We start from the raw sequence: 20,765 nt of genomic DNA, 5'->3' as shown, positions 1-20,765 counted from the left end.
TACAAGTTTATATGGCAACTAGCTCTGCAGATGATGAAGAAATTGATGAGACGTATGATGAGATAAAAGAAATTATTCAGGTAGTGAAGGGAGACGAAAATTCAATAGTCATGGGTGACGAATTCGACAGTAAGGAAAGTAGAGAAAGAAACGTAGTAGGTGAATATGGACTGGGGTTAATAAATGCGCAGAAAGGAAGCCACCTGGTAGAATTTTGCACAGAGGATAACTTAATCACAGCTAACAATTGGTTCAAGAATCATGAAAGAAGGTTGTATACATGGAAGAAACCTGGAGATACTAGAAGGTTTCAGATAGATTATATAATGATAAGACAGAGATTTAGGAACCAGATTTTAAATTGTAAGGCATTTCCAGGGGCAGATGTGGACTCTGACCACAATCTGTTGGTTAAGAACTGTAGATTAAAACTGAAGAAACTGCAAAAAGGTTGGGATTTAAGGAGATGGGACCTGCATAAACTGAAAGAACCAGAGGTTGTACAGAGTTTCAGGGAGAGCATAAGGGAACAATTGACAGGAATGGGGGAAAGAAATACAGTAGAAGAATGGGTAGATTTGAGGAATGAAACAGTGAAGGCAGCAGAAGATCAAGTAGGTAAAAAGACGAGGGCTAGTAAAAATCTCTGGGTAACAGAAGAGATACTGAATTCAATTGATGAAAGGAGAAAATACAAAAATGCAGTAAGTGAAGCAGGCAAAAAGGAATGCAAACGTTTCAAAAATGAGATCGACAGGAAGTGCAAGATGGCTAAGCAGCGATGGCTAGAGGACAAATGTAAGGATGTAGAGGCTTATCTCACGGGGTAAGATAGATACTGCCTACAGGAAAATTAGAGACCTTCGGAGAAAAGAGAACCACTTGTATGAATATCAAGAGCTCAGATGGAAACCCAGTTCTAAGCAAAGAAGGGAAAGCAGAAAGGTGGAAAGAGTATATAGAGGGTCTATACAAGGGCGATGTACTTGAGGACAATATTATGGAAATGGAAGAGGATGTAGATGAAGATGAAATGGGAGATACGATACTGCTTGAAGAGTTTGACAAGAGTACTGAAGGACCTAGTCGAAACAAGGACACGGGAGTAGACAACATTCCATTGGAACTACTGACAGCCTTGGGAGAGCCAATCCTGACAAAAATCTACCATCTGGTGAGCAAGATGTATGAGACAGGCGAAATTTCCTCAGACTTCAAGAAGAATATAATAATTCCAATTCCAAAGAAAGCATGTGTTGACAGGTGTGAAAATTACCGAACTATCAATTTAATAAGTCACAGCAGCAAAATACTAACGCGAATTCTTTACAGATGAATGGAAAAACTGATAGAAGCCGACCTCGGGGAAGATCAGTTTGGATTCCGTAGAAATGTTGGAACACGTGAGGCAATACTGACCCTACAACTTATCTTAGAAGAAAGATTAAGGAAAGGCAAACCTACCTATATAGCATTTGTAGACTTAGAGAAAGCTTTTGACAATGTTGACTGGAATACTCTCTTTCAAATTGTAAAGGTGGCAGGGGTAAAATACAGGGAGCAAAAGGCTATTTTCAATTTGTACAGAAACCAGATGGCAGTTATAAGAGTCGAGGGACATGAAAGGGAAGCAGAGGCTGGGAAGGGAGTGAGACAGGGTTGTAGCCTCTCCCTGATGTTATTCAATCTGTATATTGAGCAAACAGTGAAGGAAACAAAAGAAAAATTCGGAGTAGGTATTAAAATCCATGGAGAAGAAATAAAAACTTTGAGGTTCGCCGATGACATTGTAATTCTGTCAGAGACAGCAAAGGACTTGGAAGGGCAGTTGAACGGAATGGACAGTATCTTGAAAGGAGGGTATAAGATGAACATCAACAAAAGCAAAACGAGGATAATGGAATGTAATCAAATTAAGCTGGGTGATGATGAGGGAATTAGATTAGAAAAAGAGACACTTAAAGTAGTAAAGGAGTTTTGCTATTTGGGGAGCAAAATAACTGATGATGGTCGAAGTAGAGAGGATATAAAATGTAGACTGGCAATGGCAAGGAAAGCGTTCCTGAAGGAGAGATATTTGTTAACATTGAGTATTGATTTAAGTGTCTGGAAGCCATTTCTGAAAGTATTTGCATGGAGTGTAGCTATGTATGGATGAGAAACATGGACGATAAATAGTTTAGACAAGAAGAGAATATAAGCTTTCGAAATGTGGTGCTACAGAAGAATGCTGAAGATTAGATGGGTAGATCACATAACTAATGATGAAGTATTGAATAGGATTGGGGAGAAGAGAAGTTTGTGGTACAACTTGACCAGAAGAAGGGAGCGGTTGGTAGGACATGTTCTGAGGCATCAAGGGATCACCAGTTTAGTATTGGAGGGCAGTGTGGAGGGTAAAAATCGTAGAGGGAGACCAAGAGATGAATACACTAAGCAGATTCAGAAGGATGTAGGCTGCAGTAGGTACTGGGAGATGAAGAAGCTTGCACAGGATAGAGTAGCATGGAGAGCTGCATCAAACCAGTCTCAGGACTGAAGACCATAACAACAACATGTCTGTACTTACTGTGTATACTTGTAGATTAAGCTTCTGTCTACTTTCATATGGATGTAAATCATAGTTATGTTTGAATGTTTTCTTTTTTTATGATGCTCTCTTTTATATACCAACAAGGCAGAGGCAGTATTTTCAGATTTTTAAAAAAGGGTCTACAGGAATCCCTGCATTGATCTTTACCACGATAATATTTTTCTTCATTTTAATTTCAGTTGTGGAATTCCCACAAAAAATTCTTCTGTACATCAGTAGTAACAGTATACCACCACGGTACATTGTCACCACCAATGGGCAGCGTGTATTTTAAGCGTGAATCCTAGCAGCTAAAGTGTATCCACATTTTTATTTAGATAGTTAAGGTACATCTCCCACATCAAATCCTCCTGAATATGTACACGTAAAATTTTTGTATGCATTACATTTGAGACTTTTTTCCCCTGCATTGGTAAAAATAGGGTTTGCAGGATAGAGGTTTCTGTGATGTTTTCTCAGAAGCTATTTAATATTGTGGACAACCAAAGATGTTGAAAGGCATGATGCTACGAAGAACTCCTTTTACAGCTAGTATAACTGTTGTTTATTAAAACACAACCTGTTCTGCAGCTTAAAGCTGCATCATCAGGTGCAACGACGTTAAAATACCTGTCATCTGTGGGGGCTGCTTTTGCCTTTCCCTGTACTGAGCTGCTCTGCTGTTCACACTGACGCAGGCAAATTTTAAAGAATGGAGCACTTCTTTACATTTTGCTTGACATGGTATTGGCAATATTCTCTGAATAGTAAATTTTGACTAGGAGTGATGGGTATACCTATGATGATCTAACTTTGTTGCACCTGATGACATGGCTTCAAGCCGTGAAACCAGTTGTGTTTTAATAAACAACAATTACGCTCGCTGTAAGCAGAGTTCTTCCTAACATCAGGTTTTTTCATAATTTATGATAAGCCTATTGGTTGTGATGTTTGCCTGCTTTATTTCCTCGTTGACTGTCTTTGATGTTGACATACTGCACAGTTATACTTGCTGAAAAAAGGGCTGTGGAAGTTTAACACTGACTACTGTGAATGATGTTACACAGTTGTGTTTCACAGTTCTTTACTTTTACTGTTCACAACCCCCCCCCCCCCCCCCCCCTTCCAATATTACAGATAATATGGCCAGTTAACTATTAGCAAATTTTGATAAGCATCATTAACAGTTTGCAGGCGTACGTCAGCATACTGCTACAATAGTTTACCGTTGAACATCTATGAGCAGTAAAAACCTAACCACACAGTACACAGTTCTTGCAGAATAACATGGTATGTATTGAACAGATGCTGTCATTGTTTTAACGTACAGCCTATTTGTCTTACATATTGATCAGACACTGTCATCGTTTTAACAGATGGCCTATTTGTCTTACACAGTTAAGTAGATGCATTGTTGTTGACCTAATCAACACGCCCTTCTTGTCTGAAAATCGACCATGGACTGCCTGACTCGAGCCCAAAAATTGGGCATTTATATATCATCACAGTAATAGATACTGAAACTATACATTGTTGGATGTTAAAGTTACAGAAATTACAATTAAAAGATACCTCATTCAGTTAACTGAATACATGAAAAAATTCTTTCTTTTTAATAGTTTCTTCTAATACGAGGGTTAAGCCATATTATTTGTTTACAGATAGATATAGTTACACAAACAATACTTTTGACAAAACTGGTAATACTTTGGAATTAATTAAGTGCTGGCTTTGCTAACATGGTTTTGAATAGAGCCAAATAAATACTTTTAAGAATGCCAGTGTTACGTCTTCCAAATGTTTATAATTGGTACAGAATGTACATTTGCTTATAAGTCAACAATAGAATTTAAGTTATGAAACAATTATTGATTTCACCCTATAACGAAACATATTAACAAGGAATAGTCAAAATAAATTAGGAAATTGATGACATATACAAAACTAAGCACAAAATTAGATCTGTTGCTATATTCTTTAAGACTGAGGGCCAACTTTTCTCTTTTATGAAAATACACATTATACTTACGTATGTTAATGGTAATTAATCAGACATGAAAAAATGAATTTTAAGGAGACAGATGGCAAAACGAGAGGGGAAGTAAAAATATCCCAGCTTGCTTTGTCACATAGTCCTGAAACACTGTGTTAAACTGGGTTCACACATGATCATCTCTCCCATAGCTGGTAATTTGGACAGCACACATTACATCTTTGATGTTTCTATAATGTCGTCTTTCAGTATGATAATGTAAGAGTACATACTGCACATGGTGTACTTACCTACCTCAATACAATGGGTGTTTCACTGTCACACTGGCTACAATGTTCTCCAAATTTGTATTTAATTGCACTAAATTTTATTGTTAAAAGCAATGAACTTGCTACTGCTCTCTATCATTACATGAACAAATTATTTCGTTACAGCCTCCTTACCCATTTATGATATTTATTCCTGTGATCAGTGTAACTTCGCTGCATAGAAGACTTGTAGTCTGTGAGGCCACATTGCAGTTACCAAAGTGATTAAAGGATTAATGATTTTCATTCCTCTATTAACTTACGTGTTGGCTTTTTAAGCAGACTGAAATCGGACAGGAATTTTTCTGAGATACAGACATGACATGAACAAGTTTCTTATAACAAAACAATGTTTTACTGAATATTTCATACTTTTCTCAGTAAACATCATGCTGTGTTTGGGTATTTGTGTTACCATCCCTTGATATAGCATGCACATCCATTTCGAATACTGTTTCCTTGCAACTATTCCGCTTCAATGTGACATTGCTTTCTTGAGTTTTTTGATATGGCCTTATATTTTTTCGTGTGTTGCATGAGTGGTTTCTGGGATTCTAGCCAGGTGAATCCGTAGGAAAGACGTAATATTTTGGTTGCATACCACGCTTCTACCATGTGACTATGGCAGTGGTATGATGTGTTTATATACCTATATGTAGTCCAGGTGCCAAATATGAAAGCACCATCCATGTTGTGTAACAAGTCACTGCTCTTGTAATACCATGTTTGCTGTGTGGCTTTCACTCTTCACCTGATGTTGGGCTTTCTGTAGGCTCAAGGTAAGACTCAATGTGTACCTCAACTTGAGTAGTCCATAGAATGAAATTTCATACACTCTTTAACAAATCAGTTTGTGTAAGTTTGTCTGAAACTTCCTGGCAGATTAGAACTGCGTGCCAGACAGACACGAACTCTAGCAACTTTTTTCTTCATTACCGTATTTACTCGAATCTAAGCCACACTCGAATCTATGCTGCACCTGAAAAATGAGACTCGAAATAAAGGAAAAAAAAAAAAAAATTCCCGAATCTAAGCCACACCTGAAATTTGAGACTCGAAATTCAAGGGGAGAGAAAAGTTTTAGGCCGCACCTCCAAATCGAAACAAAGTTGGTCCATTGTAATATGAGACACAGTTTAGGTCGAATGAATAATGACGATATAGCTACAGCAGTTTGGTTCGAGTCGTAAGCTCAGCAGTTAAGCTTTACCATGTAGCCATGAGTCAGGCGCTCCGTCCGTATTTATATGGGTACCCTTCTTTTTTCACGTGCTTCGTCTGGTTTGAGTCGATTGCTTATTTTGCTTTGCTCTGATACGTGCCGTTTTCTTTGTTATAGGTGTTTGCATCACTCTTAAGATGAAAATGCATTACTGCACTGTGTCATGCATTGTTTGTCGCATTCTGTTTGTGCGTGTTTACGGCCTGTCGCGGATCGCGGCATGGCTTGCTTTTGTGCGCGCTACTACCACGTACTATTTTTAAAAAAAAAAAAAAAAAAAAAAAAAAAAAAAAAAAAAAAAAAAAAAAAAAAAAAGAGGAATCATCTCATTAGCGAAACAATGGCAAGAGACTGCTATTTGTTGCTACTTACACTGCTACTTTCATTCATAATGATCAACAAGAACCAAATAATAGACTGCGTATGATAGAACATGTCCTGAACGAGGTTTAGGCGAAAAATTTTCTCCGTTTCAAAATCTTTGCGGCCGCTTCTTTATTACATCAAATTCTGCACACAGAAATTAGTCACCTTAGATTTAAAAATCTAGTCAGTGCCGTGCTTCATTTCTGACTGTATCACTATTACGCATAAGAATAATACGAATATAAACATCACACGAAACGTATATTCTTCCACGTTTGCTGTTGTCTCCCTCTAGTTTCGTAGTTTATTAGGCAGACAGGATTTAAATGAGATAGCAACAAACACGAAAGAATACATGGCAAAATGTTTATATTCGTATTATTCTTATGGTGAAGAGAATACAGTAAGTGATTTAAATTTCATCAGATTCCTATTAGCAACCATCTCTTCTCACAGGTAGGAAAAAATTCAGAATGTAGAGTTGGCCATATTGACAAACATCCCAGTCTTGCCAGCCGGATTTTCGTAGTACACTGAAATTCTGCTACATTCGAAGATGAACAATATGGAATTTGTATTTATTTCGTTGGATAATGTATGAAAATGCAGTGGTCAAAACTAGATGCGGAGAAAAAAAGGTCGTCTTCCACCTTTTTTTTTAAAATTTATGTACTGACACGCAGAGGTTTTGGCGCAAGTATTTATCTTTGTGCCTACAAAGCATGCCTGTGTAACGCTACATATATTCAACGGCAAAAGTTAGTTGTGTCGGCACGTACCAACATTTTTCAGAACTTAAATACAGTAATTTAGAAAGACTAGTTCAGAGTGCTTGACAGATTCTCTCATTTTGACCATATGTGGGACAAAAAAATTTCAACGGTAACAATGATGTTATTCAATCTGAGTTCCGTCATGATAAGTTCAAAAACGCACACACCATAGGGGAAATTATTTCTGTGGTTGAATCATTTACTTTATGGAGAGGAAGACTGGGAACCAAAAGCTGTGGAGCTTGTAATCGAGTATGCATATCATAACACACAAAACATGACAGTCATTATTCAAACAAAACAAAATTTTATTTGATGCTGTAGCTTACAGCGAAAAAAAAAAAAAATATATAAGAAAAAAAATTAGGAGCAATCTCCTTAGGTAACACTAGACACAATATCAACAAAACAACAATCGCCACTTGTAACTAAGTCCAGCCTTTCTGAAAACTTAAAACAATTAAAAGACTTTAAATATATAATAGTTTACAGCAGATGGCTCATTTACATTCTTTTTTGCTATAAAACAATTAAAACAATATTACAGTACTTTGGAGATTTACAGTCAAACACTCCTTTCATAAAAGATCAGCTTACAGTGCACTAAGCTTCAGCACCAACAGATTCTGGTTATGGAAGATTTACATTTTTTATTGTTATTTTGACTGTCTTTCATCTTCATCATCTTCATCATCATCAGAGAAGTCTCCTGACGGTCTGCCAGCAAACTGTTGTGCTGAAGAGTTGGGGGAGAAGTCATAGCGACCAGCTTTTGGTGGTGGGGGGCTGCTAACAAGAGAATAAATTTTCAGTTCTGCACACAAACAAGTACATTAAAAAATAGCAATTATTAAGAAGTATAACATGAGACACTGTTTGAAAATTTTAGTTTCTATCTTCACAAGTTTAATTTTTCTACAGAATATCTTCTTTATTTTTACTGCCCAACCAACTTCTCAACTGGGCCCTGAATAGAACTAATGATTTTTAAACGATATGCATTCCAGAATGGAGTAACAACAAGATGAAAAGGATGGGTTGCTACACTCCACATACCAGAAGCATTTAGTTGCAGACAGGCAATATGATGAGACTGGTAAACATTTAAGGTTTTGAACAGAAGGAATTTGTTTGAAAGCTTAAATGTTTAGCTGTCTTTTCATTGTGCCTGTTTGCAACTCAATTCCTCCTCCATGTGATAAGTAGAAATCCATACTTTTCAAACACATGGTTTTTAAAATCTAGCAATGAACTTACAGCTTTAGTTTTGAACAATAATAAATTCACTATAAGGGCAATGTCAACAATACACGCAAGAGAATCAGAGATGAGAACAATACATGAAAATATAATTTCTTACTTCATCATTTCAGTACAATGTGCCTGCTGGAAATTTTTTTAAGCCTAAGCAAGAATAAAATACTACTACAAATTTTAAAGACAAATATTGTAAAACTAGTATGACCTTTTGTTGGTCACACTGCTCCCTATATAAATTAATTAAAAATTTAATATTTTCTTGCTCCCAAACAGAGGTTAGGTGGGCACTCCTTGATGAGCCGGAGTTCTTCCACAATGACTGACAACATTATCTGAAAGCAAACGCTTCAGTTGCAAATTATGTTGCAGTTTCACTTGCTCAGGTGGTTTCAAGTCGATTACAAGCAATTTTCAAATTTACTAAAAAGGACACTACACAGCAATTGGATTTTTGTAGTTTCTTGCATTTATGGTAAATGAAGTTCAGAACTTGAGTATCAGTCTCCCAAAGCATGCCAATGCTGGTCTAAAATGTTCTCACGAAAATCAACTTTGAAGTTTCCCAAGTGTCTAATACCTAAAGGAAGTTCAAATTTATGATGGACTGCATAGCTCTATGGTAGAATGTTTGTCTACCATATAGGGGACCCATGTTCGATTTATGGCAGGTGCAAATTTTTAAACAAAGGTGCATGTTATGAGCATTTCCATGATGCATAAAAAATATAAAGATGGAAATAAAAATCAGCAGCGCTCGAGACTGGTAATCTGTGGATGGCCGGTTCGAGTCTTGTTCTGGTCTTTGCGTCCCCCCCCCCCCCCCCCCCTCCCCCTCCCAATTCAGTGTGAATGGCAATACCATTTAAATATAAAATTCATCAAATATATGCTCATCAATGTACCTAACAGGCATTTTTATTAAAAATGCATGCCTCCTTATTTCTAATTACATCACACACAAAAAACCAGTTGGCATTGTAAATGTGTAGTGGCCCACATCGCTTCCACACCCAAGATTCAGGCATGCTGTTGTAAGGCAAGCCACAGAAGTTGCCAATCAAGTATGCGGGCACAGTCTCTCCTCAGTGCACCCTACCGTCCAGCCAACAGCTTAGAGAGTCAGGACTGTCCAGCCTCACCCTCAGTTACATGATGACATTCTGATTAGGATTACTGGACTACTAGTGTAGCCACTCCACGTCAAGTGTTTTCTTGTAACTAGTTATTTCTAGACATAATAAAGTGTTGTTTCTGTCATTGTCTGTGCATTCTTGTGATCAGAATATAAAATTCTTAATTACCTATTTTTTATGAAGAAAGATTGTTTAGATTAAAAACCTCATAAATGAAATTGTACTTTACACTTCACAGAAACATGACATTTGTTTAAAATGTTAACAATGACTGGAAATCAGACTCATGTTGCCCACATGGCAGGCAAGCATTCTAGTAAAGAGCCACACCATCCACCAAAAAAATGATCTTATCTAGAGTATCAAAAACACTCAGAAAAATGTCTAGGTCTATTTTCTGGAGACTTTTTGGGAGTTGCATTGAAATGATTTGAAAGGCTGAAACAAAAACCCGACTGCTGTGTCGTCTCCATGTTAAGTATTTACACCAACACCAACAATGTAACAAAATGCACAAGTTCACTGTGATGTCGACTGGAGTTAAATTTATTTACACAACCAAAATTGATTTTGTAATAAAATTATATCATTAGCAACTGGAACATCTGATGTTGATAAAAAGTAAGTGTCAAAATTTGCAAATAAACAACTGTACATAGCAAGGCTTGATTTAAAATAGTAACAAGGGAAAGATATAAAATGAATATTATCTGTAAAATTTAACAACTTTGAACTTTAGCCAAAATGTCACAGTTAACAATTCAATTTTCAGTCAGCTAAGACATCCAGGAAAGTCAATATCATATGGAACTACATACGTCATATCTAACGCCAGTAACAGCCCATCCAGACACTGTAAATATGCTTGTTGTTTTAGTGCATACCTTGTGCTTTCATCAACATCATTGCTGGTAGATGACGTGGGTGAGCCATCACGCCGAGGACTGGCTGGAGGCGATAGAGCTTGCATCAGACGCCCTTTCCCTTCATTCCATATTTGCGACTGTAAAATGTAGTGAACTTATCAGTTGTGGCATCACAGGGAAGAAATACTTGATAAATTTAAATTGCGCGCTCACCGAATATCTCATAAAAGCATTTCACCAATACATTAAGGAGGGAAGTTAAGCAAGGATACTTCCAATCATTCATTCAGAAAAAAATGTATGAATTATTCCATGAGTAGAGAGTAAAAATAATTTTGAAACTTCCTAATGAAAACACTCTCTCTCTCTCTCAAATTCTTGGAAATGAAATGATAACATACCTCGAAACGGTACTGTGGCTATTAAAAAATACTTAACTTTCTTGGAAGAAAAAATATCTGACTGTCAAATAAACATAAACTAATTTTTCTGTTCAGTCATGGGTAGTCATTTATCCTTATTTCATCATCTTTATTAGTCAGCTAACATTAATTGCTGGATAAAGGCCTCCTGGGCTTGTGGTCTTCAACTATATTTTACCCAGATTCTATCATCATCTATCAACCTCCCATTATGTCAATGCTTATCTTTTGGAATCCAGCAATCCTTGCTCCATCTAAATTTCAGTCTATTAATTATCAGTTCTACCACTCACATCTGTTCCCCAATCAATTTCTTTGTTTCCTGTCTCTTCCAGTAATTCTCCATATGCATCTTTCGATTGATTGTTGAGCACCTGTCAGTTTTCAAATACTTTTAATGCAAAAAGTCGGTGACACACTGCCAAAAACCATAAGCTGGTAACACACAGGTTGTAAACTTGCCTTTTCACACATATATGAAGTTTAGTAATGAAAAACCTGCTTAGTTTAACAAAAGCACCCCAATGCTATTTTTACTTTTCCATTATTTGCTTCATTTAAGTACTTACATTCGAGCCTAGATTTTCTATCAAAGTATAACACAATTCACAGCAACTGAAAACTGCAAATGAAGCCATGTCTCCACAATACACTCCACAGGAGTCCTCGTCCTACAAGGTATGTAGAGAAACTTCTGTGATGTCTGGAAGGTAGGTAATCAGGTACTGGTGGAAGTAAAGCTGTGAGGATGGGCCATGAATCACACTTGGTTAGCTCAGTCAGTAGAGCACTTGCCCGTGATAGGCAAAGGTCCGAGGTTCGAGTCCCAGTCTGGCATACAGTTTTAATCTGTCAGGAAGTTTTAAATCAGCACACATTCCACCGCAAAGTGAAAATTCAGTTTGGTAATAGTATGAAACTATGTCACTGATCGAAAACATGAAAAACTGTTGTAAAACATTCCCAACAAATCAACAATTGTCTTATTTTAAATACTGAGCCCTGTAAGTTAAACAAGCATTAAATGTAAATGCTCCTCAACAAACATTAACTGTTATGATAAGTACACATGGGTTTTCATTTCTTAGCAACAAATCTGCTTTGAAGCTGCAATTAAGAAGTGATGATCAATAGCATAATAACTGTATTTTAATGGGTAAAATCATTATGACAGATTCAAGACCAGAAACAAGTGACTTCATCACAGGAGATTGGTGGCCACCAAAAGGCAATTCAGTAGAAATAGTATCGACAGAGAACACTTTACAAAATTAAGAACAATATTTACAGATCACAATATGTTTAAAAGTAAAAGATGTGTTTACTGCAGAATGGGCTGCATTCAAACATTTTACTTACTGTAATGACAGTAACTGATCAAGTGGCAGTAACTTGTACTGACAGGTATGAGAAGCTCTCCAGAAAAGCAAAAATAATGGAAATCTTAAGAGTAGATATGCTCTGAATTGTAGATAAAAGCAAAATTACATTTTTGTTGCAATGGAACATAAAGTGTTTCATATTAGCTGTGAATGTCAGACAGGCTGCAATTTATCTATAATATATGCTATCAGAGGAGGGGAAACATTGTTATCAAGTTCTGCCAAGCACTGATGGAAAATTCAGTTAAGGCTACATTAAAATCTTTACTTAAACACATGAAAGAATGCATCTAAATTTTGAAGCCAGTAGCTTCTGTGGGAACAAATGAACAACTGAAGATTCCTAAAGACTTATCAAAAAGTCAACAAATTCAAAACACTATTTCAGTTTTTAAAGGAGGAGCATATAATAAAGTGTGAACTATGACACTATGTTGAATTCTACATACGAAAGGTTCTACCACATTCCCGCTCTGCCTCTAACGTATTACTTAAAAACAGAAAAAGGAGAAAATAGCTGCAAAATTTAAACTGAACAACACTGCTAGCTATGCGCCGTATGGTGGCTTGTAGGGTATGGACGTAGCAGAAGTTGAAGCCCACGGTGGAAATCAGTTCTCACACTGCTATTGTCTCCCTCATAAGAGACTGATTATGAAGAACAAACAATGAAAAATCCAGGACGGAGTAATGACAATATTATCAAAAGGATAGACTGCTAATCACCATATAGAGGTTATGTTGAGTTACACACAGGCACAATGAAAAGATTGCTATACATTTGAGCCCACACACACCTACTGTTTCTGACCACTGGGTCGGATTGCATGAAGCAATTGTGCCTCATGGGAGAAGTAACCAGTGCGTTCATACAATGTAAGATTTCATGGCTGGTATTGTCTTCTGAAGGTGAAGAGGATGTTTCGCTTGGCCCAGACACATCGTATTTACAACCGTATGGAGTCTGCAATGCTACATGAGAGGATTCATCAGACGTGGCGGGCACTGGCGGTAACCAGCAGTAAACTTTTTCATTTCCAATTGTTTCTTAGTAATATTATGCAGTGTGGTGATTGGAATAAGATTGACGGCCTAACATTCAAAACTATGGAAGTTAGTGCAGAAATATCAGCAAATAGGCAGAAGAAGAAGTTCAATAACTTACAGAACAACATTTCTGGAGGTTCAATTGAGGACAATTCTCGAACTGTTATTAACCTGCCTGATAAAGATTTGTCGAAAGTTGAAATTTCTGTACTAGCGAAAGGAGGCAATTTTGCTGTGACGCCCCAAAACGTACCCACAGAGGATATTGTAGCAAATATTGAGGCCAGTATCCGTCAGCTGCCACAGCAGTCCGCTGACGTAATTAGGATGGAAACGGCTAGGATTTTACGTACATGTAAGCCACCAAAAAGTAATTTGTCGCTGGCTCAAAGGAAGGCGCTGAGGGATATAAATGGAGTTAAAACATTATTGTTCTTAATGCAGATAAGGGCAATGCCACCGTCATACTGAACAATGAGGACTATCATGGAAAAATCAATGATATTTTGGTTCCCTCCAATTACAAAAAACTCCAGAAAGATCCAACTAGTAAGATTTTAAGAATGACAAATCAACTGGTGAAAGCGTCTTCATTTGGCTCCGACGATAATAAGCTGCTTTGTAAAACAGAAGCGTACCCACCTAGACTTTATGGCTTACCCAAAGTTCATAAACCTGGGATTCTGTTGAGGCCAATTGTCAGCGCTATAGGCGGACCAACACACGAGTTAGCTAGATACCTTGCCTCAATGCTGCAGCCTTATGTTGGTAGGACGGACAGTCATATTAAAAATTCAGCTCATTTCATTGACAAGTTAAAGGAAACGAGCGTGGGCCCAGATGATATCCTCGTCAGTTTTGACGTTGTGTCGTTATTTACCATGATTCCGGTAAACGAAGCTATCTTACGCACAGCGGATATTTTTCCTACCGATATTGTGGCATTATTCCGACACTGCCTCACCACAACCTACTTTCAATACAATAATAACTTTTATGAACAGATTGACGGGGTGGCTATGGGCAGTCCTCTCAGTCCTGCTGTGGCTAACTTATTTATGGAGACTTTTGAACAACGGGCGTTGCAGACTGCCAGTAATAGACCAGCCAGATGGTATCGCTAAGTCGATGATACGTTCGTAATATGGACACACGGAGCAGAGAGGAGTTGGATGCCTGCCTGACACATTTAAAAAGCATTAATCCAAAAATCCAACTCACTATGGAGACAGAAAGGAATGGGCAATTCAACTTCCTGGATGTGTCTGTGATTAAACGATGGGACGGAACGTTGGGCCATAAGGTGCACAGAAAGCTCACACATACTGATCGTTATCTACATAAAGAATCAAACCACCACCCTAGACAAAAAAAGAGGTGTAATGAAAACTTTGGTAGACAGGGTGTACAAACTTTGTGAATCTGTTTATTTAAAAGATGAGATTGAACATCTACGCTCAACTTTCGTGAAGAGTGGCTATTCTAACAAGGATATAGATCGAGCACTTCGCTCTAGGCAGAGAATAAGGAGTAATGACGAACAACAGTCGTCCAAGGGAAAAGTTTTTCTTCTGTTCATTAGTAAGGTCACAGACCGCATTGGGAAAGTTTTAGGCAAGTATGGGGTGGAAACTATTTTCAGACCCACCAGGAAAATAAAAGAATTTTTAAGGTCGGCAAAAGATGCACGACACCCTTTGGCTACACCGAGGGTATACACTCCTGGAAATTGAAATAAGAACACCGTGAATTCACTGTCCCAGGAAGGGGAAACTTTATTGACACATTCCTGGGGTCAGATACATCACATCATCACACTTACAGAACCACAGGCACAGAGACACAGGCAACAGAGCATGCACAATGTCGGCACTAGTACAGTGTATATCCACCTTTCGCAGCAATGCAGGCTGCTATTCTCCCATAGAGACGATCATAGAGATGCTGGATGTAGTCCTGTGGAACGGCTTGCCATGCCATTTCCACCTGGCGCCTCAGTTGGACCAGCGTTCGTGCTGGACGTGCAGACCACGTGACACGACGCTTCATCCAGTCCCAAACATGATCAATGGGGGACAGATCCGGAGATCTTGCTGGCCAGGGTAGCTGACTTACACCTTTTAGAGCACGTTGGGTGGCACGGGATACATGCGGACGTGCATTGTCCTGTTGGAACAGCAAGTTCCCTTGCCGGTCTAGGAATGGTAGAACGATGGGTTCGATGACGGTTTGGATGTACCGTGCACTATTCAGTGTCCCCTCGAGGATCACCAGAGGTGTACGGCCAGTGTAGGAGATCGCTCCCCACACCATGATGCTGGGTGTTGGCCCTGTGTGCCTCGGTCGTATGCAGTCCTGATTGTGGCGCTCACCTGCACAGCGCCAAACACGCATACGACCATCATTGGCACCAAGGCAGAAGCGACTCTCATTGCTGAAGACGACACGTCTCCATTTGTCCCTCCATTCACGCCTGTCGCGACACCACTGGAGGCGGGCTGCACGATGTTGGGGCGCGAGCGGAAGACGGCTTAACGGTGTGCGGGACCGTAGCCCAGCTTCATGGAGACGGTTGCAAATGGTCCTCGCCGATACCCCAGGAGCAACAGTGTCCCTAATTTGCTGGGAAGTGGCGGTGCGGTCCCCTACGGCACTGCGTAGGATCCTACGGTCTTGGCGTGCATCCGTGCGTCGCTGCGGTCCGGTCCCAGGTCGACGGGCACATGCACCTTCCGCCGACCACTGGCGACAACATCGATGTACTGTGGAGACCTCACGCCCCACGTGTTGAGCAATTCGGCGGTACGTCCACCCAGCCTCCCGCATGCCCACTATACGCCCTCGCTCAAAGTCCGTCAACTGCACATACGGTTCACGTCCACGCTGTCGCGGCATGCTACCAGTGTTAAAGACTGCGATGGAGCTCCGTATGCCATGGCAAACTGGCTGACACTGACGGCGGCGGTGCACAAATGCTGCGCAGCTAGCGCCATTCGCCGGCCAACACCACGGTTCCTGGTGTGTCCGCTGTGCCGTGCATGTGATCATTGCTCGTACAGCCCTCTCGCAGTGTCCGGAGCAAGTATGGTGGGTCTGACACACCGTTGTCAATGTGTTCTTTTTTCCATTTCCAGGAGTGTATAAAATTCCTTGTAGTTGTGGACAGGTTTACATCAGTACCACAAAGAGAAGTGTGAGCACACGTCTTGTTGAACATAAGAGGAATTGCCGCGTTGGATCACACGGATAAATCGGCCGTAGCAGAACATGTTTACCAGAAAGGTGATCATGAAATAAAATTCAGCGAGACGAGCATCATATCAAAAACCTCGCATTATTATGTACGCTTGTATAAAGGGGCTATCGAGATTGATAAACATCGTAATAATTTTAACAGGAAAGATGAAGGTGTTGAACTGGATAAAATTTGGATGTCAGCGTTGCACCGCAAGAGTGACGATCGATTACTTTCAATCGAGAATGTTGGCATTACCAGAGACATCGACAGTGGCACCCTCTGTACTGCCTATATAATCAGTGCTTCCTCGAGTTCTCTTCGAAGTTCGCCGCTTTACCTCCAAGGATGTCTCCCGCAGTCGGAGACTAAACGTCAGGAGAGAGTTTTATACTTCGACCACGGCCTATCAGCCCGGAAATTTTAAGTGAATAACCAGTGGGTGGTTGGGATAAGGAGGGGGATTGAGTGGGAAGGGGAAAGGATGAAAAGATAGCAGGTTAGGGTGCAGAGAGGTATAGTGCTGCTGTGGGAGCATGCAAGGACGCTAGGTGCAGTTGGGAGGTTTGAGGAGTTGTGCACAGGGACAGGGGTCAGAAAAAGGAAAGAAGCAGAGAAGGGGATAGGTATGTGATGGACACCTAAGTAATTCAGAAAATCTGGAATCAAGATGGCACAGACTGCGATGCAGTCATTAAAGTGAAGAATATCATGTTTGGCAACATGTTCAGTAACTGAGTGGCCCAGCTGTCTCTTGGTGGTCACTCATAGGGAATGATAGCTCATTGGGTATCATGAACCCATAGAAAAATGCAGAGAGGTTGAAGGTTAGTCTATAGATCACATGACTGCTTGCACAGGTAGCCCTGCCTCTGATGGGATAGGAAATGCCTGTGACTGGACTGGAGTACGTGGTCGTGGGAGGATGTATGGGACAGGTTTTGCACCTAGGCATACTGCAGGAATATGAGCCGTGAGGCAAGGGGTTGGAGCAGGACTGGAGCAGGGATGAAAGAGGATACTGTATTTAGCTACACAATTGAATACCTTTATCCATTTTGCCAAACACTGGCTAACAATTTTGTATTCATTGATACTTTGACAATGTAGACCACAGGCATAATGTACTTTAGTATTCTGGTTCCTGCCCATGAATGTGGCGGCATCTGCAAGGTTTATTGGAGCTTAGACTACGGTTATTGGAGCTTAGACTACGCCATTACCTGAAAAATTAGTGTCTCCATCATACTATGACACACAGAACCTGGAATCAAGCACCAGTTATGAGAGCACGGTTATCAACATGAACGTAAGTTTCTTAAGTACACATTATAACATCCCAGCTTCCTCAACCAAATTATAACGTCCCAGGACTTTCTGTACCAAATTATAACATTTCAGCTCCTCAACACCAAATTAAAACGTTGCATTAGGAGGTGTCTGCTTCGTGCAAAAGGTCTTGAGTTCATATTGACGACAACAAGTAATTCTTCATTACAGACGTTTATTTACAAACAGTACTGACAGACTTCACAGACTCAACAACTGACTCTCCGAGCTAACCGCACTGCATATCCCAACTGGTAACTGACAACTCCTAGGTGTATTAATATCTTTCCAAACAATGAGAGTCTTTGACAATGTTTTGTTTACAATACGATAGCAATTCACGACTTAAAACTAAATTAGACATTACAGAATTTTAGTACAGATTAAAGTAAGTAAATTTATATGTATTGGCAACACCTTCAGTTGTTGTTCTTATCATTTCAGCACACAGAGTACTTTTGAAGTGTTTCATAAGTTTTTTTGTTTATCAGCTGATGGTTGGACCGCTTTGTGGCTTGTACCCACCAACATCATCTAGCACTTAAAAAAGACATAACAGACAAAACTGGAAAACAAAACTACAATCAAAGGTGGAAGACACTGTCTTTTCAGTATATAAGCAATGCATTTAAGTGTGTATAGCTTTATACAAAAAGTTGAGTTTGTAATTTAATTTCTTAGTATTTTACTAAAGATCCTCCTTTTTTTCAACTGTTGCTTGATGACTTTTTTTAAGAAGTTAAAATGAATTCTGATACAAACTGCGTATTCTGAGACTGGAAAATAAAATATGAGAGACTGGAAAATAAAATAAAAGAATTTAATGCAATAGAAGTTTTAACATTGTAAGAGCTGCTATGACGAAACTGGTCTTTGTATCACTTTAAACACTGGTAATTGGGAAGGAACTGAGATGAACCTAAGAGGCAGACTATAAACTTACCACATAAACAGATTCAATGGATGGAAGATATGAAACATAAAGGGAATGGAAAATGTGAATGAAGAGTTCAAAATAGACCATGAGTACTCCAGTGGAAGAGTATGGACAAAGGACCTGCAGCAAAATACAAAACTGGAGAGTCTCACGTGCAAGGCACAGCTAAGAGAGACAGCAGTATAAGGACTTCAGAGTCTAAGAGATGGACCACATCCCAAGCATTACTGTTGCCTAACCCCATTACTTATTAGGTAAATATGTTATACAGTAACTGAAATGTAGAACATTTCTTGTAACAAGATAAAAAGTAATTCCTTGTTATATAGGTTTCAAACTGTTTGGTAAATGAGAACTCTATTGGTTTCCTCCACTGACAAAAGTCAGCCAGGTGTTGCACATAGGAAGCAGCTACTCAGGTAGCTGAGTACATGCAGCATATGAACATTTGTTAGAGGGGGCCATTCCACAGGTGCAGCGACGAACTGGAGGAGAGAATAAATCAGCCGCATTAATTACAAAGGGGAAAATTCATCCTCCCTAATAAGAAAGAGAAATTGTTAGTGAAGTATTAGCTAATTACAGAAAGTGTTCATGGCAAGGGTTAGATTCACTTATCAGTGTCATGATGCACACACTGCACTAGGAAAAGAAGGCAGACTGACAACAAATAGATTCCATTTAATTCAAATATACATCACAAGGTAGACAAAATACCAATGGCATTATGGCAGGGAACCCCTCAAAACACATACCTGAAATGATTGTTAAAATTCAGAACACTGAAGAAACACTTCCTGATTTCAGATAGTTCGATAGCTCCCATATTTAAGAAATGAAATTACATAGACTGCAATAAGTGCCATGGAAGATTATTGCTGTGTAGCTTGGAGAATTGTGCTATGCCCTTAGTGGAGCAATTACTACCAGAAAGCCAGTGTGGCTTTAGGGTTTGTAGAGGAATCACAGAAATGACATTCACTACTATCAACTCCAGGAAAAAATGCAGAGGACAAAACAGACCCTTAAGCTGCCTTTATTGATCTAAGGCATTTGATTCAAATAAAAAAACTGTCAAGCTTTATGGAGGATTTTAGCTGGGGACCTGTTCCATATCAACACTGGTGTTGAGCAACAGTATGTGATTGCCCTCACATGTTTTCCTTGTGTGTTGCCACTGTCATGCAGCTATTCATAGATGATCTAACTCCAGGCAAAAGGTTAACTTACAGGATGGATGGAAAACTGTTTAATTTGACCTGTTTAAAAGCAATTACTGTAATATTTTCTGGAACATTAGCTGAGTTGCAGAATGCTGATGGTAAAGCATTTGTAGCTCAGTCAGAAGAACCATGCCCATGGTTAATCTTGAATGCCTTTTCCACAGCATAAAAAATAAAATAAAATAAAATAAAAATAAAAAAATAAATAAATAAATAAAATAAAATAAAAATAATTTCAAACTGAATGCCAAACATGGATCTTTTACCAAACAGCACCTAGAGGTTGACAAAGAAATATCAGTATCACCATAAATGGAGTGACCTTTTAGATAGCTAACACATTTTCTTACTCTGACACCACCTTCTCAACAAATGCAAATACCAATTCAGAAATTCAATATAGAATTAAACATGTTGAATCATCCTTTGCCAGACTAAAATCTCGAGTATTTGACAGTCGTGATTCAATGTTGCAACAAAGACCTTGCATACAATTCAATTGTAATTCCCACACTGTTTAATGGACCTGAGTCCTACAAACATTACAGATAGCATCTTAAAAAACTGGGACAATATCACCAGCGATGCTTGGAGGAGGACTTTGTATAAAACACTGCAAGATAGATGCAAAAATATGTCAACATCCTAGAAGAGGCACAGACAACCAGTACAGAAGCGAATGTCTTAGGATGCCAGT

At 39.0% G+C, this 20,765-nt stretch overlaps 1 protein-coding gene across 14 annotated transcripts in view; it reads right to left on the bottom strand.

Annotated features, from left to right (window-relative positions):
* Positions 1-7,521: 7,521 nt before the first annotated feature.
* The window catches only part of LOC126335362 (choline-phosphate cytidylyltransferase A-like), a 135,076-nt gene continuing 121,832 nt past the window's right edge, over positions 7,522-20,765 (bottom strand). For 8 of the 14 annotated variants that reach the window (XM_049998562.1, XM_049998563.1, XM_049998553.1 and 5 more), the window contains 2 exons: positions 10,512-10,630; positions 7,522-8,023 (listed from right to left, as the gene is read on the bottom strand). In XM_049998562.1, coding sequence (XP_049854519.1) covers positions 7,891-8,023; positions 10,512-10,630 — 252 coding nt within the window. In that variant the 3' untranslated portion in view covers positions 7,522-7,890. The remainder of the gene's footprint in view (positions 8,024-10,511; positions 10,631-20,765) is intronic. The other 6 variants (XM_049998565.1, XM_049998566.1, XM_049998555.1 and 3 more) reach the window with 1 other exon arrangement.

Source organism: Schistocerca gregaria, chromosome 2, assembly GCF_023897955.1.
Source record: "Schistocerca gregaria isolate iqSchGreg1 chromosome 2, iqSchGreg1.2, whole genome shotgun sequence".
Classification (NCBI taxonomy): domain Eukaryota; kingdom Metazoa; phylum Arthropoda; class Insecta; order Orthoptera; family Acrididae; genus Schistocerca; species Schistocerca gregaria.
The sequence above is the reverse complement of the archived record's forward strand: the minus strand, read 5'-3'. Positions and strand labels throughout refer to the sequence as shown.